The sequence below is a fragment of the Parus major genome, chromosome 2, assembly GCF_001522545.3.
Source record: "Parus major isolate Abel chromosome 2, Parus_major1.1, whole genome shotgun sequence".
NCBI lineage: Eukaryota > Metazoa > Chordata > Aves > Passeriformes > Paridae > Parus > Parus major.
This window is the reverse complement of record NC_031769.1, coordinates 38284657-38311768: the sequence shown is the minus strand read 5'-3', so window position 1 is coordinate 38311768 and position 27112 is coordinate 38284657. Positions and strand designations below refer to the sequence as shown.

Sequence of the window (27112 nt, the reverse complement as noted above, 5' to 3'; positions counted from 1 at the left end):
CTCCTTATTCTTATGCTTCCCTTCAGTAGCCATCCTAGCAGACTCTGGGTGCTTACAGCCCTGATAAAAATACCTAGCTTACATTTTCCATGCCAGATGTCTGTTAGAAGAAGGAGGAAGGCTGGGGAAAGGGGGTGGTTCCTTGTTTTTAATCAATAAATTCAGTGGAAGCAGCTCTCTTCAGCTATTTTTATGACCCAGACTAAGGAAAAAAAAAATAGGTAGTTTTGCCAACAACGAAAGATTCTGGTGACCTTTTTTCTGACCTTTTTTAACAAACAGAGCTATTTGATCTGTATGAAATTCTAAAAAGACCTTTGCAGTATGATCAGTGTCACTGACAAGCAGGCAACATTTTAAGATTTGTGAACTCTTAACCATGAAATCATATATAACATTCAAAAAGAGGGCAAACTGGTAAATAAACAAGGAAGGAACAAGCCAATTTGAATTATAAAATAACTTCTTCAGTCTCTCACAGAAACATTAACATTTACAATTGAACCACAACTTCATTATTTATTTAGGTTTTGCTTCAATACCTTTGGGGTTCTCAAATAAGTCAAAATGTGCATGCACACGCATGGTCACAAATATAACATGGATCCTGCATGCCATTTCCATCTTTTTGTATTTGTTTACTTCTGAAAAACATAACAGTATTTTAGACAACCAACTAATGTTCTCTGCATCTTCAGGTTCTCCAAAATGAACAGACCAGACTCCTCTCCAGGGAACAGCAGACTCTCTGGTCACAGATTTTAAAAACTTAGCTTTCATACCTTTCTTCTGACATCTATAATTGAGAAACCACAGGGTAACTCATGAACTGGAAAAGGGTATAGACACCTCAGCTAGCTAAATGATGAGTTAATATCTCCTCCTTTCTCTTTTTTTAACCCCTCATGTATAGCCTTTCAGATTGTCTGAGCTATAGGGCTCTGCCTTGTAGATGCTGTCTCCAGCCAGTAGAGCACAGGTTGGAAATACACAACAAAGAGCTGATCTTTCCAAGATCTGTCTGCACCAGAGAAAAACAAACAAACAAAAAAAAAGAAACAAAAACCCAAAACAAAACAAAAAATACCCAACACCCAAAAAACACCCAAAGAAAAACCAAAGAAAACAATCCCCCTTAAAGCCCCCTCACTTTTAAGGGACCACTTCTGATCAGCCCTCCAGCACATCATGCGGTGAATTAAATTATAAGAAGGTAACACCAGCTGATCATCACTCTGACCTACAGAAGCCTGAATCCACCTGTCAGGGTACCAAGTGTTTTCCACACAGGGCTGTTCCCTCCCTGTTTCCCAGAGAGAGAACAAAGTCCACAGCAGAGAGAAGGGGCACAAACCCCATCTTGTAGTTTGCAGCATGCTGTCCCCAAGCTTGGAGATGGCAATGAAAACTCACATCTTTAACAGGCTACAAGATAGCAACCAAAAACAAAACAAAACAAAAAAGACCAGAATGACTTCATGTATTTCCCCCACCAGTCGCCTATGCAAGGGCCAACCACGTCCTGGCCATAAATTCTCTGGCACAAGAGCATTATACCAAAGGAAAGGAATGCCTTTCCATCTGTGTATTTCCCCTCAGGCACTCACTTGATAATGAAACCAGTTAAGGTCTTTGGGTTCACAATGTTATTATAGTCGGATAATATTTTGTTTGCAGCCAAGCCTGAAGAACTCCTAAGTAGTGCAGTACAGGCACCATACACCTGTTAAGTCACGGCGTTCCTTCTCTAAGTGGACAAATCTGTTTTAGCCATCTCCCGAGATTTTCCCCTCACAGTTAATTACAAAGCGATGACTGTACTCATTTCCTGATCTTAGAGGGAATCGATAACAAATGTCTGCCACGGGTGAAGGCTGTTCCCTCTGTCCCTCAGAAACACCAGCAATTCTTCTAGCAGCCCTGGCTGCCCTCCTTCAACCTTCCCTCCCAGTCCTCCCAGACCTTCTGCTGCAACACAAACACTGCACAGAAAATAATAACCTTTCACTAGGAAAGAAACAACATGGGCTGACTGAGACTAACATTTTCTAAAATAATTGAACAATGCACCTCCTGAACACAAAAACGCTGTCACAGGCATCCAGACCAAGGTCATTCTGCAAAGAACTACATTGAGATGGACAGACCCAACACTGTCAGTGATGTTCATGCAGAGGGCCACCCAGCAAGGCAGAAGGATTTTATTCACTACCTGCAGAAGCATCCATGATTACAGAGGTGAACATGATTCCCAATGACTTGGGGAGCAATTTTGTTTAAAATTATTAACAGGCTCGCAAAGAAATTTGCCCCTTGTTGGATCTGAAACTCATTGGAGCCACTTTCACTCTGTGACATCTATTCTAGTATGCAATTGTGATCCGAAGTACTGTTGTGTCTCGTTAAATACAAGAAATCAGCTCAGGCACAATAAGCATTCTGGGGAAAAAAATAAGAGGAAAGTAGTCCATCCTAAGAAGAAGTGATACTTCATTGTGACAGCAACCTTTCTTCATGCTACTCCTAGCAGGCTGATGTCTGATCCTGGGCACAAATCATTGGAAATCAGTCTCCCTGACCTTAGAGACATACGTTAGGTCAATGGTTCCCAACTTTCCGGACCGATAGCCAATTTAAAATGATCAGCATTTTTTGCAAATGGTCACACACACTTACCATCAGCTTTGTGACTGGAAGCTCAAAGGTGATGTGACTCAGCAGCATGGCTCCAACACCACTTTCGTTACCCTTGTGGGATGACCAGTGCTCAGCAGACAGTCGAAGAGCACCCCTTGGCTGGAGACATCTCACAGAAACTTAGAAATTGAATTTGTTCACTGGCTCCCATGTGAACAAATTGTTCTCACAAGTTGTTTCACACCATATCCCAGGAGCCAGCTCCTGTGCCATGGTCCAGGCATGAGCCCTGTCACAGACTGTGCTTCCCCTGGTCTGGGCTGCTGAGAACCAGTCTAACCTTCTGAAAAACCTCTTCTGAATCCCTCTCACTGAAAACACAACATCTCACTGAAGATGCCACCCGTCCACTTTGAGGATAAATACAAAGCAATTCCTTCAGCAAGGAAGGAGGGAGCAGAAACATTTTCTGTAATTAAATGTATGGAATTAAAAGCACAGAAGCACACAAACACCACATAAATCAATTAAATAAAACCAGACACAATCAGACAGCTTGCAGAGACAAGGAAGTAAAGAAAAAGATTAAAGGGAGCTCCTGGATGATGAACAGATGGACTGTGACTTGAAGCTCAGGTAAGAAAAGGGACTTTGGGCATTGGATTTCTTCTGTGATACAGCTCCACTTTGCCAGCCTCAAACAACAGATCTGACCCCAGAATTACTCTTTTCCTCCAAAGAGAAGAAATCTGCTAGACCCAAAATGTGCTCTGCACCTTTGATGTCAATGGAGACACAGCAGCTCCAGAGTGTTCTTCCAGCTATTGGAGAGCAGCTTTAATAATTTTATTAACATCCTCTGAAACACTTTTACTTTTTTTTTTCCCCCCAGAAAGAGACAAAGTTTACCAAACAGGGCCACATATTTCTTATCATTTCATTCCTTTCTTATTGGAACTATCATTGTGGAGTCTTCTGTGCGGTCAAAGAAGTTTCATGGATGCAGAACTGATTAAAAAACAGATAACCAAACAACATCTTGGGAGAAAAAAAAATACACATATCTCACTCTGGGTTTAGTGTTAATGCTCTTCCTTTGCACACTTCATTAGGCTTTTAAATTTCAAGCTGTCCATTGTATGAAATTCTCAGCACTATTAGAAACCCCTGGCACTCACACAGAGTGCTTCAGAACAATGACAAAGGTTTGGCAGAAACCCCATTTGAACTGTCCACGCCAGTGACTCTCCATATCCTTGTACTAGTGTTGGACTGCCTCAGTTAGGCTTTGCTTTGGCTGTGGAAGGTTCCAACTTCATCTTGGACAACAAAATAAAAAATTCTTTGGTTATTAAAAAAACTGAAATGGGGGATATATCTGAAACAATACTTTGGTACCCATGGAATAAAACTGGGAATTTTCTGTGACTTGTGCTATACATTTTAATTCACTTTCTCAAATAGTTTACAATGATTCTCAATTTTTCTACAAGTAAATACCATTACCTATTTAAAAATCAAAGCTATTGCAACATGTTGTCATCAAGTTTGTGTGAGTAATTACATATTAAAATGGCAAACATCCCTTCCAATAATACCCTGGCAGAGTTTGCTTCTTCTGCAAGTAATAAAAGTGAAAGAGAGCAAACTGTGCTTCAAGATATTTGGCTGCTGCCCCATGACGCAGCTGATGCATTCCAAATGTTTGTCAGGTCACTTTGCAACACCAACCACTGCTAATCAATAGTGAAATCTTTCTCTCTGTGGCTTAAATATATTTCTGGTTTCATTAAACAGAAGAAAATTGCAAATTAGTTGGACTTTGACAGACCATGCAGCTTGGAGAAACATGCTGTCATCCTGATTGGGTAAGAGTTAAGATGATGCAGTTAAATCACAATACTTAATTGACTGTCAGCCATGCACACAGGTTTCGTGAAATGCACTGCAGTATCCTGTTGCTGGTCTTCACAAGAGGCAGGTCAGTTTCTAAGCATCCAAGCATTTTTCTTAAAGCCCCAAACTCAGCTTCCCCTTTCTAGGATGCGAGCCTTTCTTCACCTCCTTCACTTGGCCCAGAAGTCATGTCCTTTTCTCTTACTCTTCATATGTCTTCCTTTTCTTGATTCCAAGCTACTTGGAACAGAGATCATATCCGTCTTTGTTTGAAGACTCTATAGCAGTCTGCATGTTGCAGTGGTACCATAAATAAAAAGCAATAAAAATGTTAGGAAAGTGTTTTGAAAAGTCCATGTTATTTTTATTATTACTCATGCTGTCACTATTTAAAAAACAATGCCAGGAAGATCTAGGACTTGAAGGGGACTTATAACAACTTTTGTAAGAATACACTATTGAAACTATGATGTTACTGACAGCAAAGCGTTTTGCAAGGTGTACAGGTTCTCCTGCTGCTTTTTTGAGTGCTTCTAACAGATGTTCAATTTCAAGTGGTCTGCAGATACCAATAGACTGATGGTTCTGCAGGAATCAGAGCAGCAGATGTGCCCTGCATTATGTTTTGCTATTCCCTTTATGAATCAACATGTCACCCTGTGGGTTTATAGCCAGTTAATTTTGTAATGACATCACTATTTCTGTACTTTAAATGATTCTCGCAGGATTTGATTTCTCAAATAACAGAACTCTTGATCCTGGAATTGCTATGCAAAAGTAGTATATAATAAACAGATTTCTTTACATGATACAGTTCCACTTCCCACCAAATGTCTTTGCTGATAGCTTTTAGGTAGTGCTGGTATGCACGTGGATTCTCCCAAAGACTGCAGATTTACAGCATGGACTCATTTCAGGGCTCTAGATGAATGTCTGTGCGTATCTCTCTAGGATCACCACCCTCCAACAAGTATTGGTGGCTGGAAGGAATGAGGGAATAAGGATAGAAAGAATGGGGATTTCCATTGGCTCTGCTGTAGAAGGGTAGGTCAGATGCTCCTGTCAGATGCTGCATTCCACAGTGACCATGGTACCCAGCTGAAATCAGAGTACACAGGAAATTGCACTGCGTTTTCCACTGACAGGGACCTGATTATGAGGACAGCACTCTGGCTGTTGGCTTGGATGCTTTCAATCTTAAAAGGGAGCCAAGTTTTTTCTCCCTCAAATACAGTTGCAGAGTTTGTTAGAGCGCAGAGGTTATTGGGCAGAATCCCTGGTAACAGCTGCAGGCTGCACAAAGCAGCCATAGGACACTACCTTTCTTCCCTGGAGTATTCAGTACTGGTAAAGAATGTCTTTCTTCTTATTTTTAAATACAGAGAGGAAAAAGTGATGCTATTACAGCTGTATTTAAAAGACTTTTGGCATTTTCTTCATTGAAAATAACTTCTAAGTATTTTAAAAAAATTACTAGAAAAAACATCATGGGTTGTAAAAGGTTCTAGTTAGTTATGTTATGTTATGAAGCCTTAAAATACACCTGAAAACTTAACTTTGAAAACCGAGAACTGCATTAGCCTACATCAGCCCCCCCTCCATTATCTCAGAAATTATAGTCCTCACAATACTGTAAACAGCAAAATACATCTTTAGTAAAAGCCAGCTTTTGAAAAGCATCTTAGGTCTTAAATTTAAGGAGTGAATGCTATCTGCTCTTACTGATCTAGCTGAGAGATCAAGTCCTTAATTTCTTAATTTTACACACATACAGGAAAAAATAACCTCCAGTTGTGACCACAGACAGAGTCTTCACAGTACTTGCAAGGAACTGGGTGGTCATGCTGGGGTCTGAATCCACTCATAAAAAGGATGAGGAAATCCATCCTAAAAGGATGAGTTAAGTATTTTTCTGAGTTTTACACAGTATTTCTGGGGTTTTTTCTGCCCATCTTAATTTCTTGAAGTTCACATTTCTTAAAATAGTTGAGTATCAGCCTTAGTACAAGTCTCAGATTGAAATTTATGAATGCTGAGGTTAAATCAAATATGACTGCCTTCAGCACCGAAAAATAGCAAAAACAAAGCTCTACCTGGAGGTCCACACCTTTAAGTGCATGAATTACCTGACTTCCATCTTAACTGAAGCTGTAAACATGTTGTCTAATGGCATGCCAAGCCCATGGATATCTCAGAGTACTCTGAAAGCAGAACTCCTAGCAGAATCTCACATTCCCCAGAGACATGGCACATCACAAGCCTCCAGACCCACCTCTTTTCTTCTGCTCTAGCCTCCCAAGAAATGCTGAACCAAATTCTTCTGTTACCCAAACTAAGCATTTCTGTCCCAGATGCTTCCAGCAGACAGTCATGACTTTCAGCCCCTCTCCCAAACACCTTAACAAAAATCATGCTCAAAAAACTTTTGCTTCTCTGGCATAACTGAAGTACTTATACCTTGAAGTTTGTTTTTCCAGGCACCTAAATATCCTTGTGATATTTCCTGAGAAGTAAGGACCACCATAAAATTATGGAGCTATTCCATAGGCACATTGCCTTTGTCCAGTATGGAGGCATGGCCACACAGGGACTTCCAGTGCCTCTCCAGCACTTCCCATCCTTCAAAACCCAAACTGCTGGCCAAGACACACACCTTGCTACCTGCACACTTTCCCTGGCTCAGGCCATGAAGAATCAAACACACAGGGAAAATGCTGGGCACATTGCTCACTGCACAGCCTCAGGGTACTCAGATACAGCCATGGTGAGCTCAGCAGCCCATGCCTGGTGAGACCCACTATATTTAGGGTATGACTGCTTTCTAAAAATGCATTATCTAGACAAAACAGTTGAGTATCTTAGGGATGCAGGTTCTGGTTTTCCGAATATTTCTGATATTTACTCTGACATTTCCTCTGAGTGTGCGTGGTGTTTTGAAAGGAAAAGAGTTTTCTGTTGCTTAAGGCCAGTCCTTCCTGTTTGTTAGTTTATACCAAACCTAAATTTTGACATGAATAAAATTGCTGCTTTAAGTCTGATTTCAAACATGTGGTAAAGGCAAATCTAACAATTTTATGAGATATAGTTACTTTTGTAGAGGGTGAGTCTGCCCTGGGGAATTTTCCCTGACTAGATTTATCACAAGTTTTTTGAACCAGATAATTTTGTTTGATAGCACATCTGGCAGCATCATAAAATCTTGACGTCCCAAGCTATTACACAGGAATTACTTTTGTAAATCATTTATGAATATTACTGATGTAGGCCTATTCTGGGCAGTAAGAAAGGAAACAGAGCACTGAAGGACAAAGGAAGGGAAAAAGGATTCCCTGCCCTTTCAGGGCTCATCAGATAGGGTGGGTATTTATCATTTTAAATGGGAAACATGTTGTCATTGATACAGCTGGAAAGTCCACATAACACAATTTGTTCCCCATATTCCCTAAACAGGCAAAAGGGGAAGATAGTCTACCTGAGGAAAACCATAAATTGATCTCTCCTGAAGAAAAATCTGTCCCTGTCCGAATCTTAAGTAAGACTTCCCAATTAAATACCACATATTGCTAAAAGCACAGTAAACACAAACTCACAATTCAAGTAGACTGAAAGAGGAAAGTCTTACCAAGGCCACCACTGAGGCAAAATAAAAGTCCCATTTTAGCTCACAAAAAAAAAAAAAAAGGTATTTACAAGATCCCCCCCAATCCACATAGTGACCTGCCTTTGGAGCACAGCAACATGACTGAATGGAAACCCTCCACATAGCTAAAATGACTTGATCAGCTGCTAAACATATGCCTTCAGACAGAAAGCTGGCAAATCAAAAGCTTATGTTGACTTTTAGTATCATGAACTATCACACTATTAGCAATTCCAGTAGATTGCACCTATCGATTTGGACAGGAAACACATCAGACACTGAAATAACTCTGGGTGCTGCCACCTTGCCAAACTCAAAGTCTGAAATTACATTCCTTTTCAACACGTAGCTGGATGGAGGAACCGACACCAAACACACCATCACTGGATGGAGGGGCAACAGAGGAGTCACCCTGAATGAACCAACAATGGGGGGCTACAACAAGCCCTTCACTCTTCATTCCTGATCTCCCCAGTACTGGGAGCTACTGGGTGTTATTCTTGTTGAGCCAGAGCAGAGGAGAAGGTCATTTGCAATACTCTGCAAAACATATTTCCAGCCTTAGGTAAGAAGGCATTTTTTTGGGGAAATTCCCTGCTTTGGGGGCCATAAAGAGGAAAGGAGCAATTAATTCTCTGACAGCTCCTATTTGACTTCCAAACGCCAGGCTCCTTCAGACTACAGCATGTCTACGAGGGATGCACAGAGCCATTATGGAGCACATGCCACTATTGCACCACATGCTTTCCCTGCCAGAGCAGAAAATTTCTAAATTTGGCTTCCTCCCAGGAAGCAAATTCCTCCCCATACACACCCAGACTGATTTCTCACAGATGAGCATGCTGCCCACTAAAATCTGAAGTGGGCTGCATCCACAGGGTGCTGAGGACCCACCCTGGCAGGGCAGTGCTGTGGCAGGAGCAGCCAGCTGCACTGAGTAGAGAGGAGCTCCTGGTTTATCTGAAAGTGGCAATACTGAGAAAGAAGCTCTAATGTGAAAAAGCAAGTTCAAATTTTTGATAGTTTCAGATCAACTAGAATCCAAAAATGACAATGTAACGTAGTTTTAATAATCAAAGCATGGACGGTTTCAAGCTGCACAAAGAGCTCCACCAGGAAAAAATCCACAACATGACATAAAGGAAGAACTGAAAAGAAATGGTGGTTTCCAGGGTTATGAGTAGTATCTTCAGGGTATCATCTGGACATTGCTCCTCAGACTTGACAGCATGAGGCAACATTGGCTGTGGCTAAGAAATCTGAGATTCATGTTCTGTTTACCCCCCTCTTTCTGAATGCAAACACATGTTCTGTCTTTCCAATAACGATGGACAACACATGCACTGAGTAGGTACATTGAAAGTCATCTGTTAATTGCAGATACATGTAAATGACCACACAGCAAGCTTTCCCAGGGAGACAGGACTGGAAAAAAGGAAGACAGCTACACTAAGATTAGATACTGTGAAAAAAACTTCAAGAGCATAATCAAACAAAGTTGATTCATGTACTTTTTTCCTAATTCAATATAACTATTATAATACTATCTCAGATAACTCCAGAATGCCAAAGAGTGATGAGTGTTTTTTTGGGTTTTTTTTTCAGTCCATTACAGATAGCACTTGCTTCAGTAACTATGCCAATGGAAGAAAATCCATCATGTACTAACCATACTCCAATCTCCAACAGGAATATTCCCCATTTTGTGAAGTAAAGTGAGATGTGGGAGTCCTTGACCTTCTGAGTAATTAAGGGAAACAGAGACATTCTTGTTTTTATTAGAGACACACTAAACTATTTGAAAATAATTTGAATAGCTGGAGAATTAGTGTATTTGCCTGCTCATGAGTAGTGCAGATAGTTTAGAGTTCTCTTGGGGGCAACACATCGTAATGAATATCTGCTATTCATATTTAATGCAATCTGCCAAAGAGTGCTTTTGGGAGGACTTTCTGTGTCAATATAATGATTAACAACAGGACTGGAAAAGTAAATGAATTCCTACAACGGGTGGGGCTGGCAAAAATATCTTGCATTACTATACCAGTTACACTGGATTTAACTGTACTCTTTTAATGATACAGTGGAAAATCCATTTCCCAGGGAGGGGGAAAAAAAAAAAAGAAGCAAGCAATCTTTAAGATGAAGTTCAAGTAGTAAATAATTGCATTAATGGAAGGAGAAACAATTCGAGCAGAAAACAATGCCCAAAACAACAATCTGCCTGTCCTGAGCATGTATGAAAAGCCTGCTACTAAATAAAATAATTACCTTTTACATAGCACAACACAGAAATAATGTTGTAGGTACTTCCTTGTCTACCTCTTTGAATTCCTCAGATAATCTTACTTTCCATACATTTTCTCATATTTCGAAGACTTACCTAAAACAGGACATAAAGTCCTTTATTCTTTACAATACACTTTTAAAACATCCCAGACAAAAGAATGGAAAAGCTTGGCTAAAATACAATGAGTGACCTTAACATGGAATTTTCTCCATGGCATCCCAACAGTATTCTAAATAACACATTCAGATTACTTTTTTCCAAGCTATCAGATGAAGCAACCTTACTAAGTTCATATAAATTCCAGGACATTCTTGCATCAGACTGACCACTATTCCCTGCCCCTTATCAAGCTACTCCTATTCCTCCCTTGCAATAAATGGAAGGGGGGGATATCAAGGATTCAAAGGCTCACACTGGCAGCCTGAGGCCCAAAATGTGGGGCAGAGGTCAGAGGTAGAATATGGGGGTGCTCCCACCAAATGCCATGGGCTATACAAATCACCTTGTTCAAGCAGATGCTCAATCCAAGCAGAAAGGGAACAACTGCCAAACAAAGTGTTTTATTATTTAGTGGCTCTCACTGTGGTTATTGTCCAGACCCTTTTTTAATTTGATCTAGGATACACTCAGGGATTCCTTTCATCACAGCATTAGCTCAGATTAAGCTTTTTCCTCCAGCTAACACCAACTGGTTTTGTTATGTAGTGGTATCTAGCCATGTTAAACTAATTCTGTGAAACTCATTCTGGGGAAGTTATGTTACAGGAACCAGTCTTGCAAAGATACTCTACAAACAACCAGTAGGGTTTGCATCTTCCCCATGCTGCGATTTCCTTGTGAAACTGCAACATCACTCTATGCCTTGCAATTCCATCAGCCATAACGTAAAGGCAGCAGTTTCCTCACCAGTTTTCAACTCCATGGATATACTACAAAGATCTGTGTGGCTTTTACATAATTTCCTTCTCAAATTTCAGGTGGTGATCTCTTGGTTAGAGGTGTTTTCTTGGAGTCTGAGGCTTTTTGTAAGACTAATTTTTATAACTAATCTTTTTCCAGAAATTAAAATGTGCCATTACAGCCACACAACAGATGTTTTATAAAGTGGGTAAACTCTTCTAAAGCTGGTATCCTCACGTTGTGACAGTTGCCTTACTAACCTCTGGCAGCAGCATCAGGTCTCATGATGGCCAGATGGGCCCTGACCCTTCTTCCAGGGCTGATGGAGAGCAATGCCACTCAGATACAAGAGTTGCCTCTGTGACTGCTACTCACCTGAACCTAAGGTGTTCTTACTTCAATAAAATGTCAAGTAACATTCGCCCTTATTTATTTAATCCTCCCCAAAATATTTCACAAGTGTTCTATGATTGGTCCATGACAAGATCTGGTGCACGACCCAAAAAGTACAGGAATACCCCCAGTTTTGCCCTCTCTCACCATTTTTAAATGAGCTAAGCAGCAACCTCCTGAAACCATCTCTGCTGTGCAGAAGAAACTCCTCATTCATTAACGTGGCCAGGGAAGCCTGCATGCCTTCAGGAGTGAAGATGTCTGCTCTGTGCTCCACGGGGTAACACAGCAGTAGGTAAATCAATCTGACTCCACAAAAGTAACGATCTCCTTGACCGTGGTCTCGTTCGGTGCTAATGCATCGTTCACGCACCCGTAAAAGTGGGTTTTTTTCATCCTCTGACCTCTCCAGCACTGCGACCAGACCTCCAATTATTAAGTATTTTGCACTATGTATCTCAGTATAAAAACAGAAGCTGAGTCACAGGTCACAGAGGTAACAGCATTATTAACATCAATGAAACTAAATCACTCCATCCTGAGCATTTATGGCAAGCCCCTTGTGCTCACACAGTTCATGTGTCTAAGATGTACTGTTGTCTGTTTAATGGGACTGGAGATACCTGCTCCAGCTGTAGATTAAGATAACTTAGTGCAACCTGATATAAGGTTATTCTGCCATCATTAAAAGTCTAAAACCAAGATAGAACAAAATAAAACAAGACGCTAATACTAAACCTCAAATGGAGATAACTTTGAACAAAAGCTGTTGAAGCACACTGTTTTAAAAAGATTAAAGAGATCTTTATAACATTCCTGTTATGTAAAATAATTTCTATTGGATTTTATGTGAATTAAAAGAATCTGGAAGATAAAGAGAACTTGTCTCTATAAATCCTGCCATATAAACCTCAAGCCCCAGAATCAGAAGTCTGCAGACAGAGTGTTGACACTACAGATATGAAAACAGAGTAGTACAAACCAGAAAAGTCATCCTACAGTGGACTGTATCTCAATAAAAATTTTCATTCAAGTCATCCTCCTTCCTATCTTGCCAATTTTAGCTGGTATTTGCAAACACTATTGCCTTGAGCTACGCACAACGGCTGCCGCGCTTTTGTGCTCAGTCACAGAGAGCCAGAGCTGCAAAGCACCTCAACAAAAACACTGACCTGAAAACACTGGGACCAGGGCAGAAAGACACAAACCCCAGGATTCAGAAGTAGCCGCTTACTTTGCATATTAACAGAAATTCATACTAAGCATTACTTTTCTGAGAGGCTGAGCATTGACTGATTTATTAATCATTAATAATGCATCAGCAACACAGTCTTAATTCCACAGGAATAATTAATAGAAAAGAAAAACTCTGCATTGCTGATCATATAATTTTGGTATTTACTAATCTATGCCTCATAAAATATTTCCATTAACTAATAAAACTATTTCTTCAACAGGTGAGTATTCCTGAAGTAGTGAGGGATAAATTCAGGATGGTAATCCAGGATATTTTCTGATAGGATTGGAAAATTGAAGTTACTTGTAGACCTTATGGCTGTCTTGTTTTTCATCTCAAATAAAGACAAACACCCTGCAATAGAACAGGGCAAATAAAAACCTGACCCAATTATACTTCTTCGCATATGTGACTGGATGAAAACTGTCCACACAAATGCAAAAAAACAAAAAAACAACCCCCCTCCCACTAATTTATTTCAAGACTGCCCAGCATTCCAGTATGTGTATGTGAGACATGAAGCCAGAATTAGCATCAAGCAGCACAAAACCTACAGCTTTACTCTTCACAAGTACTGTCTTCAGTGTGATTTCCCGTTGAAGTTTGGAGCTGAAACTTTGTGAGATTTCTGTAAACAATTCTCTGAAAGATGTACCAGGGACACTTCTATAACAAGTCTCCTTTTCTTGTAGTACAAAGTACATTGTTCCACACATGTGCTGTTTAGTCAAGACTTCTCACATCCAACAGTGGCAGAAATGTATTTAGACAAGCACCTTCAACAACTGAACATTAGACAAGAACCTTCAACTGAACTGCAAAGCATCAGATGTATACATCTGGGTTTCCTGGGTAATAAATATATCAGTCACCCACTGCAAAGACCTCCAGAGATGTATCTTGTCTAAGTGACCCTACTTAAAAAGTTTATACCCGGGAGAGCTTTGTTTGGAGCCACTTAAACACATACAAAACAAAGACCAAGCAGAGAGCATGCTTGTCATAAGGCAAAGAAAAAGCTTTGCCCAGCTAATACACTCAGCAGTGCTGCATGTAGAAGTGTTGTGGTTTCGGCTGGGAGAGTTAATTTTCTCCCTAGAAGCAGGTAGAGTGCTGTGGTTTTGGGATTGAGTATGAGAATAATGTTGATAGCAATAACTAAAGCATCACTGTGTTAAGTGGTGTTTACTCTAAGTCAAGGGCTTTTCAGTTTTCCGTGCTCTAACAGTGAGGAGGTGCACAAGGAACTGGGAGGGAGCACAGCCAGGACAGCTGACGCAAACAGGCCCAAGGGATATCCACAAGGTAAAATGCTATCCCCAATATATAAAGGGGGGGGAGTTGCCATGGCAACTCATGGCTGGGCATCTGTCAGCAGGTGGTGAGCCACAGTAGTGAGCATCTCTTGTCTCTCCTGGGTTTTACTTCTCTCTTTTTATTGCCTCCCTTTTGATTACAACTATTCTTATATCTTATTTCAACATTAACTTGTTCTTATCTCAAACCATGGGTTTGACTCTTTTTCTCCTCAATACTCTTGCTCATCCCACTGTGGGGGAAAGGAGGTGTGAGACAGCAGGTGTGCAATAGTTGGTTGCTGTCTGGGGTTAAACCACAACAGAAACTCAACCACAGACTCAAGGGCTCATCCTGCAGCCACAGGCAGCTCACGCTAGCAGCTGTCCACTGGGCTGCTCTTCAGAAGCAGCACATGAAGAAAACAGTTACTTATGGAAGAAAACTAAGGCAGTTTTAATAACTGTGCAACTTCAGGGAATTTTATACTGAGGAATCATCACCACTCATGATTACAAAAAGGTCAATTTTTCTTTAAAAGCAACCCTGGATCCTGCAGTTAATATATTAATGCAGGTTATACCAAAATGGTTTTGTCTCTCTTGGTTTCCATAGCTTTGGCATGCCATACAGTTGCCTGTTTATTTTTATAAAAACAAGAAAAGTTGAAAACGGTATTTCAAAGCAAATGTATGCTCTTTGCCCAAGTAAAATGCATCACAGATGAACAACAGCAATCACTACTCTTGGTATAATTTCAGAATGAAGACAATCAGTCTTTATTAGAGGAGAGCTGATCAATAAAGGGTATTAATACCAAGCACTTACTTGCAGGTGATGGGGTGCTGCATCCACTAGTTGGTGGGTGACTCCGGAGTCCATGGAGGGAGGGCAGTGACAGTCCACCAATGACTGGAGGAAAAAGTAAGGGGTATGGTGCTGCTGGATAGTGAGTCATATGTCCATTCACGGCCGGTACGGGACATGTGCGGCTGCTGGTTGTCATGTTAACACCTCACAGTGGACAAATATTATGTTGCATCACTCCAGGCCGGCAAATTAGATACCTCAAATTATGAATGACGAGGGCTGTCAAGCCTGAAGGTACAGCTTAAGCTGGACTGCCTGATGATGAAAAGGTAATTCACTAGATCACGTCCATCCTGTATTTCATCTCTGCTTCCTACTGCTCTCTCTTCTAGGACATCCTTGCTCTGCAGACTGTGGATAGAAAGTCTTCTTGCTCTGGTATCAGGGTGCAGTTCAGTTGCTTATGCAAATGTTTCTCTGGGAGCACAGTTGCTCTCTACAGATGGATACTGACACAGTCTGGGGGAAGAAAACAATAAATATATTGATTAGAATATACATATTTTTAAAATATGCACATAGAAGAAGCTTTTTTTCCTCATTGTTACTTTTGTTACGTTACAATTTATTTATCAGTATCCCATGAAGCCAGCTTGATATTTACCTAGGGGTAAAACTCTCACCCTGCTACTGAAGCCAACAGCAGAACACCCATTAAATTGATTTTCCTGCACAATGGGCAACACCAAAAGCTATTTCTGGTGTTACATAGTCTTGTTGTGAAAACTGCCAGATTTAAAAGCAATGCATCAATAATTACCTGAAATATTGATGCCAGAGGAGAAAAAAAATCAGCTTCTGAAAAATTGCCCTGTGTATGAAAGCTTTCAGTGTCCCCTTAAAAGCTACAAAAGATTGGCACTGCGGAGGCTCTCAACTCCCTTCAGTGCCATGGCTCAGGCAAGGCACTGTGGCATGCATCTGAGGGTGATTTTGAGTTGGCCTGTAAAAACAGTAATTACTTTAATAATGACTGTTTTCACAAAAAAAATTAGTTTATTATCCCTTAGGAGACACCTCACTAATGGTTTTCTCGTTTTTCTTTTTTTTTTTTTTTGCAGGGGTAGGAGGAACTGCCCTAACAAACAAGCACCCATAATTTCATAATCTGGGTGAGTGAGTGACATGAGTCAATACACTGCAATACACTGCTCCTGTGCTCTGCTAGGGAGCTTGTTTGCTCTCATGCTCACCATCATCAAAGTCATCCAGAGCTCCACACACCTTCCTCAGTGTTTCACCCAAACAGCTGCCACCTTTCAAGGCATCCTCATTTTTTCAGGCTCTGTACCAAAAGCCTCAGGCTGAGCACAGGACACTTCATGTGATATTCCCATTAAATTTGCTCCTGCCATAGCAGCTCAAGTCTATATACAGCAAATGGCTGGTGGTGTCTGGATCAACCTGCTGGTGCAACAGCAGGAAGCTGTACAGGTGTCTTGAGAGATACAGTACTGGGAAGGCTGCAACTGCTCTGTACTGCAAACACTGCTCCTGTAGCCACTCATGCAGAGCTCCAGGAAAAGCCAGTGAGTGCTGCAGCCAATTCCTAAGCTCATCCTGCACGAGGAGTTTATTCATCACCTCCAACATGCACTGTAGAAGGAAGACAGTAGGAGCCACAGAGCAAGCTCAACCACCCAAAGGTAAGGCTGTCCATGCTGCCTAAAGCTTTTGTACCTGGGACAATGTACTACACTCTTGCATCTGCCACAGTCAGTGATCAGTAACCACATGCACCGCTATATAGCACTTTTGTCTGTAATTCTTTGAAATTATAGCCTGAAACCAAAGGCAAGAAGATTTTTGGGTGGGAAAATAAAGGAGCGGTGAAATGACGTGTCAAGGTCACAAAGCAAAACTGACGCCAGAGGAGGAAAACTGTGACAAGGCAATACTGACTTATCACTGCTGCTGCTGCTCAGCTCACCAGTTGTCGGTAGGAATTCAAATGAGCAAGGAGAAAAAAGAAAAAAACCCAACTCGGATGCATATGTTTGCCTGTCAGAGAGCAGCAGAGTGTTTCTGCTCTGTGTGGAATACCAGCAAAGGTTACCAGCTGTGCATGTTGTCAGACAGCAGCTTCTGCTGAGTGCAGCCTGCTTGGGGATAACTGAAATGTAGCTTCTAAGTATTTGATAACTGCGTAAATTATGCACAAAATGCCTTTAATGCTAATGGAGGCAAACCTATGCAGAGATGAGGCTGTAAGAAGGGGATACAGCAAGTGAAGGCACAGCTGCTGGCCAAGCTGAGCTCGAGGCCCATATGCCTGGAGACCAAGGAAACCAGGCAGATCTTTTGAGAGAGCCCCAGCAGCTAAAATACATTGACTCACTAACAACGCAAAACGAGATGAACCATCGCTGCTGGCTGTTTTACCTAGCTAAGGCTTTACAAAGCTTAAGAGCCAAGGAATGTCAAGTATCAAAGGAACATGCGAAGTTTTATAAAGCAATTCCACAAAAGCCGGCAAAAATACCACACTTCTAAGTGTTTGCAAAAAAAAAGAACAGGAGAGGGATGCTGATGAATACCAGCCCTAAAACTGTGTGCATTAAATTAAACACAGAACAAGGTCATCTATTTTTAAATCATGTACAGCTTTGGAAACAAAATACATCTTATAAAACTATCTAATACCTTCAATTATATTTCTATTAGCCAGAAAAATGCAGAGCTCATCATTACTTAAAAATGTTCCCAGAACCACATCAGATATATTTGCATATTTAAGTGAAAAGCATTCAGAAAAAAGCAACTCCTTCAGGAGTTTAGAGTGGGTAAAAAGCCAGTCAGGAAAAATTCTTTGGTCACTTCTTCATTGCTGAAGGAACATGATCTGTGATGGAGCTGGTGATGACAGAACACAGCAGTGTTACAGCTCCTCAGTACACAAATACATATATTTAACAGTGCCAAAACCAGGTTATAATCATATAGTTTTGCATGCTTATAGTTTTTCATGAGATGAAATTATAAACTGAAATTACTACATGAAATTAAGGTTTTCTTGCTTTACTCAAAAATCACCTTCCTTTCACCACTCGTGGCCAGAAATTTCCTGCAGATAGCTGTGCTGGAAATAAGCATTCAGAACTTGTTCCTCTTCAGATCTCTTCATAAATTTACTTTCCATAGGCAGAGAGAGAAGACAGTGTAAAAATCATGATACCCTAAACAGTGTATCATTTGACTCCAAGCTGTGTCCCTTGGGAGCACCAGGTTGTGCTCAGATGAGATGGTCAAGGAGCATATTGTAGGCAGACAGCTACATATCAGCAACTCCAGCTTCTTGTAAAGAAGCAAGTACCACTCAAGGTACCTCAGGTCACCAGCTCTGCTAAAAGAGGTTACAGACCCATCACCTTCATCGCTGCACAGCAGAGGACATCCCAAAGTAGAAACTGCTGCAGAACAGGAAACCCAACCATCAGTTTTCCCATTCACACCAGTTCCATGGCACAACTCCCATGACCCATTTCACTAATGTATCACCAGACGGACACATTCACATCCCTGAACTCACTGATGAGGACCTAGCACTGGACATCAGCCACAGATGTCCAGGCTTGCACGTGATTCCAACGTGAAAACATCTCTTTTGCCTAACTAAACCCGTACCACAGCTCAAAACACTGTACGGGTGTCAGCTTTGTGAAGATTTTCCTTTGTAGTCACTTGCTATGGTAAATACCCCACCAAAAAGTTGATGAGCTTACCCTAAAGGGGTCAGGAAGAAGAGCCAGCTACCACAGCTGAGGATTGACCAAGAAGGAGCACGCCAAACTGACTGCAGTGTCACCTTGATGGTGGATGACCACCATTCATGTGATCCAACTGCATGGATTACTGCCCAGGAGGCAGAAGGCAAAATTTTCAGCAAATGGCTGCCACCAAGGCACTTCAGAGGATCTCCTCAGCATACGATAAAAATGCTCTTCCATACACTTCTGCTTAGTGACTGCTCATGAGTACAAGGCCCTCAGTACAAGCAGTATGGAAAAGGATCATAGGGAAAAGTTCCTTTGAAGGTTCACCAAGGGATGATCACATAGTGCACTACTTTGCATTGAACAGCGGCCAATGACTCTTTGACAGAGCATATGCCTCCTCCTTTTTGGTTTTTACAGGTCTTTTATTGACTTGACTTCAGTGATAAAGCAGATGGCCACAGGGGAAGGAGGCTACAGTAGCTCTAGTGCAGAGAAGAATATTTATCAGCTGCAGTTAATGCAGCAGGTGTATCTGCCTCTTCCACAATTCTTCGCAGTGTTTGTGCAGCTGAGCAGAAATTTAGAACTACAGATTTTTCACATAGAAGCTTCAAATTTTACTGGATAAACAGTAACCCAACTTTTCTTATTGTCTCTTAATTTCCCATGCATTTTGCAAAGGCTTGACTACAGAAAACAGCTTTGCTCTTCAGACATCTGTCAGTTCTCCTAAAATGTATTAAATGTATTGAGCCTAATTTATTATATTGCTATTTAGCTTCCATTTGGTAACAATATTTGGTATTACTGTAACATAACTCATCCTTCTGAATTTTTTACTTGAATAAGATTTATTAGAATTCCTAAAATCCCTTTGCTGTTACAGGTGACTTTGATGCACATCAACAGCTGGACAGGCAAGAAGCCAAGGCAGGAGGCTTGGCCAATTCTTCTGTGTCAGTAGGAAGGTTACGCTCTGTCCTCCCTTTTGCTAGCAACACCCCAATTCCACATTCCTCTTCCTCCCCTCTCACTAGACATATCAGGGAATTAAGTTGTCAGCATTGCAAGTAAAGCAGGATTTTTGTCTTTGCTTCCTTCCCTCATTTCTGAAAAGGTCAGTGAGGAGTTCCACCCTACCTATGGCAGTGTTTGAAATTCAGCAGTCATTTTAAGATATCCATGATGTAGCATCCAGAAAACTTCTAAGCTAAATCTGCCATCCCTAAACCCTTCTGTCATAGCAAACTGCTGTTGCTTTTCCTTTACAACTGGGGGACAAAAAGAGGAATGCAGAAGAGGCACCCCAACACGAGGACACATTCTGCACAGAGCCAGGCGCTTGGGAATTTGCTTCTCCAAGCCCTCGGTCTGCAGCATTGCTGTCCCCGAAGTTTCCAGGGTCACAGAGGAAGTCTCTTCTAAGTTCATTTCCCATTTTCCTGCCAAGGCCAAACCCCCGCCCCTCCCTTAAATCTTAGGCTAAAACAGGAACCTCTGGACTGGGAGGGCAGCCTGGGCAGTAAGACCAGAGAGGCAAGTTGCTCTTCTCAGAGCAACAAAAACAATTTCAGAGAAATTTTACATATAAAACCTTTCAACAATATATTACCTGTTTTTCCCAAGGGACAGAGCTGGCTTCAAGACATATTCTAATGCTGTTTTCAAAACAAGTCAAATTTTGAGAGCCCTTACTGTATTTAATGTACAGTTTGTATTGAAATCCCTGATTATGCATATGCTTTCTATTATGCTAGCTGATGGTGTTGCATTCAGCAGTACTGAATAATTCAGCAGATTTAGCACGACTCAAGTGTAAATCAGTCAGATCCAGTAACATGATAACCACACTGCCTTTAAACTCTTAAAAACGCATGGAAACTTTTATTTCATAAAGAGGCTGTATTCCGTTCTGCACCAGTTCTCACTGTCTGTGAGATGTTGCATTTTTGTTTTCATGGTCATCCAACAAGATTTAATTAAACAATAAACTAGTTACCGTGGCAGAAGTAAAAAAAAAAAAAAAAAAAAAAAAAAAGCCTTTGGAGTGTTATGTTTCCTTTATTAGCATAGTGATGTGAAACTAAACAGAAAAAGCAATCTAATAACAAACATTCCTTTGAGAAGGGCTCTGGGAGCAAAAGGACATCCACTTATTGTTCAGCCCATCCCATTGGTCCATATACGGCAATAAAGGTACAATAGAAGGAAACAGGAAACAGACTGGCACATCTGCATTATCTTATTAGAGGCTAATGGATATCTGAGAGGAACATGCATCTGATGCTGAATAGTCTGTACCAATCTCCGAAGCAATTACTCTTAATTAGTGGATTCTGTTTATAGATGGAACTTAGTGTACCCTTTTGTATCAAAGAGATGCAGGCATCTGGAGAGAGATATGGTTTTCTTAAAGGGAAAGCACTGCAGCACAATGTGAGGGTTGGTCTTGGTTTTGTGGTTGGGTATTTTTTTTTGGGGGGGGGGTGTTTCTTTGCAAATAAAAGCTCTTTGAAGGATAACATATTCTAGTGTATTATTAATCAAAAGAGCATGCTGGCTTAAAAAAAGTAAAGGGGGGGGAAAAAAAGACCTTGCTCTTAATCTCAAACTCTGAAAGTAAACACAGAAAGCTAATACTCATATATGAATTATATGACAAAAACCACTTTGATGATAAGCAAATAAACAACCGAACCTAAAATTTCCAACCGCTGGCCAAAAAGCTTAAAATAGCAGCTTAAGTCAGAAGAACAACATCTGCATTTTGTATCTGCCAAGTCTGCAGCCAAAAAAAGTAAACCACTCTATATGACCAGATGCATGAAGAAGAAAGAAAATGCAAGAAACAGAACTTCAAAGTCAGTTTATTGAAAAGCAGATCTGTAGCTCTTACATCCCATAACCACAATTGTCACATATTTTCAAATATAAGTGCAAGACTTATGGAAAGAGGGAAGATAAACGGTTGTAACAGAATTAGACACTCTTACTATGACACTTTTCCTGCATCTTGGTATGCAAGATAGCTGTCTGCTGGGGGACTGTGAATTCCTTTTTGTCATAAAGCTGACACTTGCAAAATGGGTTTCTGTTTTATTTGGGGTTTTTCCCCCCTGACATTGTTAAGAGATAATTAATATAATTAATGCAATTGCTGTTTATTCTAAAATCCTATTGGGAAGTATAAAAAGGAGGGGGGGGGGAAAGCTTCTTTCTCCCTAAGCAGCTATGCTTCGAATTGCCTGCATTGCAAACACACACTGATGTATGCCTGAGAAAGAGCAAATCTAAATCTGAAAGGGGAAAAGGGAAAAAAAAAGTGAGACACAATGACACCCATTTATTTACACACCATACAACAGTACCCTGCTGTGCCAACTATTGATTTTAGTGGAACTGAGAGTCCATGTTGGAGAGCAGCAGCTGTGAGTACATAGCTTGAATCCTCATATGGGAACAATACTCCATAAGCAGAATAACCTATTTCAGCCAACCTTCATGTATAACAACTAACATTAAAAACACACAGAGCTTACATTTCAAAACCTGAAAGGCACTATGGTTATTTGTTCCGCAAAGGTTCAGGGGAGTTATTAATTTATTTGTGCTAGCACAACCAAGAGGTGTGAAGGATTGAAAATCCATGCTTCACATGTTTGTTATTCTACAGAGATGTTAATTCTGTTTCGTACTAACTATATTTAAGATCCTGCCACTGTATCAGGCAATTTCTCATCTTCTCCTGTTGTCTGCTGCTTTAAAGGGCTGTTTGAAACTGAGATGTGGGGTTGTTGGGCTTCTGGGTTGGGATTTTTTTTTGGGGGGGGGGCAGGCAGGGGATTGGTTGTTGTTTCTTTTTTATTTTTTTTTTTTTCCCTACAGCTATCTACATTCCATGTTTTTTCTTTCATTACTCAGCAGTTGCCAAAACCATACTGAGAAGTAAAGATAAATGGCTAGGTCAGGTGATGGGGTTAACAATTTACTGTGTGTACTGCTCCAAGAGCCAGATATAGTAGAATTGGCTCATGTTTATGTACAGGATGAGAAGTTGATTTCCTGTGCAGTGGCTTTCAATCACCTCTGTAAGGGACTCTCTTGCAGTTTTCTGCAGAGAATTCAAAGGGCTTTGAATACATTTAGTGCTGCTGTATAGGACAATCTGCTTTGTAACTAAATGCACTCCTTACTTACTCTTGTCACATTTGAAAAATTCTGAAGGACAGTCAAGAAAAAAATTCTCTTTCATCTATGGAAACAAAAGGAAAGGTAACTGGGCTTCCTGCTCCCTGAGTTTAAGTGAACTTGTACACTCATTATGCTCCCCAAATTTAAAAGCTATTTCTTAATCCTTAAAATTGCTCCTTAAATGGAATCAACACTTCTGTTCTTGCATAGTCATCTCTGTTGTTCCTTATCAACATTTCCAAGGATGTGAAACAGTAACTCCATACTGAGAATATCCTTAGTGAGAGACTATCCCATGTGCTACAGAGGTTTAGGAAATCAGAGATTTGCCAGACCAAAGCTGCAGGGCTTTTCTGTAGACCAAACCTGTTTCCTTGTTTCTGTCCATCCACAAAACTCAAAAGGAAAAACAAATCCCTTCTCTCAAACACAATTCAGATGATCCACAATTTAAACAGCATAAGGTAGTTAGCTCTTTAAAAGCAGGTTGGTCCCTGGAGTTACACAGAACCAGAAACTCCAGTACAAAGCTTTTCCCACTCAAGATGCTGTGCCTATTGCTTTAGTTCTCTGACCACATTTTTTGAGCAGGTGTCCTGTGTTCCTGAACAGTTTCTCCCTACAGTTCAGAAAAACAGGACTGGATTTAGCAATCCAAATTTTCCTTTACCATCCTATGTGTCCAATCAGATTGTTTTGTTTGTAGCTGCTTCTATGCAAGATGTCAACCACAAAGATGAGCTATGATGACTGACAGGACTAAGGAACCCATCCTTTGTGCTCCCCCGTCATCATCAAGTCAAAGAAGGGAAAAAGAATCACAGGTAACAAAGGCAAGCTGCAACAAGCACCAGCACACTTCTAGGATTTGGGAAGATTTACACAGGCCAACCTTAAACTGACAACATATTCAGCTATCTGTGATCCTTATCCATGAAGGAAAGGTAGCTTCTCCAATTAAGTTCAGAACGGAATATCTGGACATCCCTGCCCAGCAAAAAAACCCGAAACTTCCACTGAAGTCTTCTCCTTAACTGGCAGTTAATTGGTCTTTACCCTTGCCTACAAGACACCACAAGATAGCATCACATGGATTCCCTGCCAAAGCAAGCTTTTGTGAGAAGAGCTCTTGGAAAGAGACGGGAGGCCAAGGGAAGGGAGACTGAGTAAGCAAGAAAAGCCACATCCTGCTGCCTATGTTCAGTAATGTCATCCAATATTATGGGATGTGCAGACATTTACAAGTATGCCAATGGCTTCCCAAGTGGTGTTAAAGCGAGGAGGAGAGAGGAATCTATCTGAAGCCTCCCCAGCATGCTCTCAGAATGCTCATCTTTAACCTTCCAGCTGATGAGAAACATGTCATGGTGACCAACAGAAAATACAGCACTTACCATCACTGCAACTACTAAAAAGGTCTTATACTGCTTGTTTATAACTTTTAAGAGGCCTCCGAGATCAGTAAGAGGGGGTCAAGTGATGTTATTGTTTTGGTGACAGATGGAAGATCCCTAGTAAATGATCCCAGTGGCCTGGGAGTTATTAAAAGAATAGAGTACTTCATCGGCTCAGAAGCTGAAGAGAAAAGCAGCTTTGGAGGGCTGTTCCTTGACAGAAAAATACATTTCTTTGGGAGGCCAACACTCTACAGTCACAACATGCACTGCAGAAACAGGATGACAAGAGATACTTCCTTAAAGGAGAGCACAAAGACATGCAACACCAGTGACAACTTTTACTGGTACTGGTCTCAAAACCTCAATCAATGAAGCCAGGAGTCAAGGAAATGACTCATCAAATGCTCTCTATGAGTGGTGGGTGCAGAAAACAATAGTTTTGATGACTATGTGTTATCTGAACGTCCACTTAGGTGATGTTAATTGCCCACAGGGTTATGTTGGGAAAGATCAGGCAATTTAGCCTTTGCTGTTAGTTTTTTGAATTGCTGGAGATGACAGTCTCAGCACAGAAGCAAGTCTCATCTCTGTTCAGCCTTAGAGGTATACTCCTGAGAAGTCCCAGTCCTAGCAGAACCACCACAATAAAACAAAGCACCACATCCTCTCCCTGCCTGAGGTCGTTTGGGTAGTCTCCCTCGACATGGGCAGGATATCTTTAGTGCCACTGAGGATGGAACCGAGCAGTCACATTCATCCAGCCTGGATATCTAGCCACAGCTGCAAATATTGCCATTGGACTTGCTCTCACCACCAAATTGAGGTAGAAAATGTTCTACATCTTGTTCAGTATCTGGACAACCAGTAAACACAGATTCTTTTGTGCCCCACTATGGCACAAATGTGCTGCCTGGAAATGCACTGATGGGTCAGTGCAGCATGTGATCATCACACACTGTGCAAAGAAGCAAACAGACTGCAACAGTCACCAAGATAAAAAAAGGTGAGAGTAAATTTCTGTTTAATTTGGAAACATGCACTAAAGCAGAAGATTCTGCCTTCAGCTCGGCACACTTCACTTTATAAGCCACACAAAGAAGGATCCTGCAAGAATCCACTTAACTGCAAATAAAAATTCTGCTATCTGGAGTAATCTAAACTCATTGTTGGGATAAGAATGTGGATTCACTCAAAAAATGTATTCATGTTTATTCAGGAGGTTGTGTGAGAAACCTGAAAGAGGATTTTGTAGAGGTTGTGCCTGAATTGTGAAATAACATAGACTTCCCAATCCCCCAAGAGCTGGAAGGCACGGCACTATATTCAGGAGGTAGGTTCAATCTGTTAGCAGTCCAGTTTTTTGCACTACAAAGCTGGAAGTTCTGCTTCCTCTGAGCTAGAGGAGTTTGCATCCCTGCTGCACCCATTTATCACGTGAGGACGGTGATCCAAGTGGAACAGGGGGAAAAAGAGGGTTCAAGCACCGGTTGTGAACTTTGGTTCTGAAGACTAGTCTGTTGGACTAGAGGTGCATCTATCATCTTAATACCATGGAGGTGTGGACGCTGTGCTAACACAAAATAACTTAACACACATAATTTATCACCTTTTGTTATATACGTCAAGTCTAGTAGTCTGTTTGCTGAAAGGTTCTGCAATTCCTCTGAGTTATTAGAGTCTTCTGTCCTACTTTACCCAGAAGACGACATTTCTGCTGTCTACATCAGGCTCCTGAACCTTCACTTATTAGATATCACAAGTTTCAATATATTCCCAGTAAGACTCCCTGAGGGTCAGCAGAATATGCCAGAGGGCTGGTGGAGATTATGAACATCTATTTTAAAACCTCTGTTCTCTGTAGCTCCCTGTCACAGGAACAATAGGGTAGCAAAATTAGGAACAAGCACAGCCATTAACTAGGAGGGGACAAAGCCATAGCATGGATCACAGAACAAAAATAGCATTTTTATTGTCAATATTTTGCTTAACAGGGAGCCAATAAAGCAATTGCAAAATGCTAATAATACGCTGAGATAACACTGCACATGTAAGCACCCTCAGAGCCATCCTCTGAATCATCTGAAAATGTTGCAAAAACCTTATCAGTCAGGTCATAAGGACAGAGGTGCAATAATCAATCACAGTAACCACAAAACCAGCACATCTTTTCCACATTCTAACATTCAGAAGATCTATATCCCAGAATTGTCTGCTAGAGGCACTGGACAGATGGATTACATTGTCAGAAAGACCAACATGACCTATGACCTTACATTTCATGTCCAAAAGCAACTAAGAGGAACCTAAGCACTGACAAAATTCAAGGAGACTTGTGTCATGCCCGCCGGTCTGCAAGGCAGGACTTCTGATACAACACAAAGGTATTCTTGCAGAGTAAGCAAGTGTGTGAATTAACTGCACAGCAATCAGTCCCAACAAGCCCTGCTCTGAAAGAATCCTTCTACTGGTAAATGCAAGACAACTTTCCCACTTCTGTGGGCAGAGAAACCAGCCTGAATTACTTTGTGTTCATGGTGCAGAAAGAAGTTGCATGCAGACTCTTAGGAATGGGGACAGGTGATACACCACCATGCAGCACTCAGACCTGCCCAAACCTGCCATCATGTTTAAGCATTTCAGCCATAATCC

At 41.0% G+C, this 27112-nt stretch overlaps 1 protein-coding gene across 3 annotated transcripts in view; it reads right to left on the bottom strand.

Annotated features, from left to right (window-relative positions):
* The window catches only part of RARB (retinoic acid receptor beta), a 319504-nt gene that overhangs the window by 175223 nt on the left and 117169 nt on the right, over positions 1-27112 (bottom strand). For all 3 annotated transcript variants that reach the window (XM_015618168.3, XM_033511907.1, XM_033511908.1), the window contains one exon: positions 15118-15618. In XM_015618168.3, the coding sequence (XP_015473654.1) occupies positions 15118-15295 (178 nt within the window). In that variant the 5' untranslated portion in view covers positions 15296-15618. The remainder of the gene's footprint in view (positions 1-15117; positions 15619-27112) is intronic.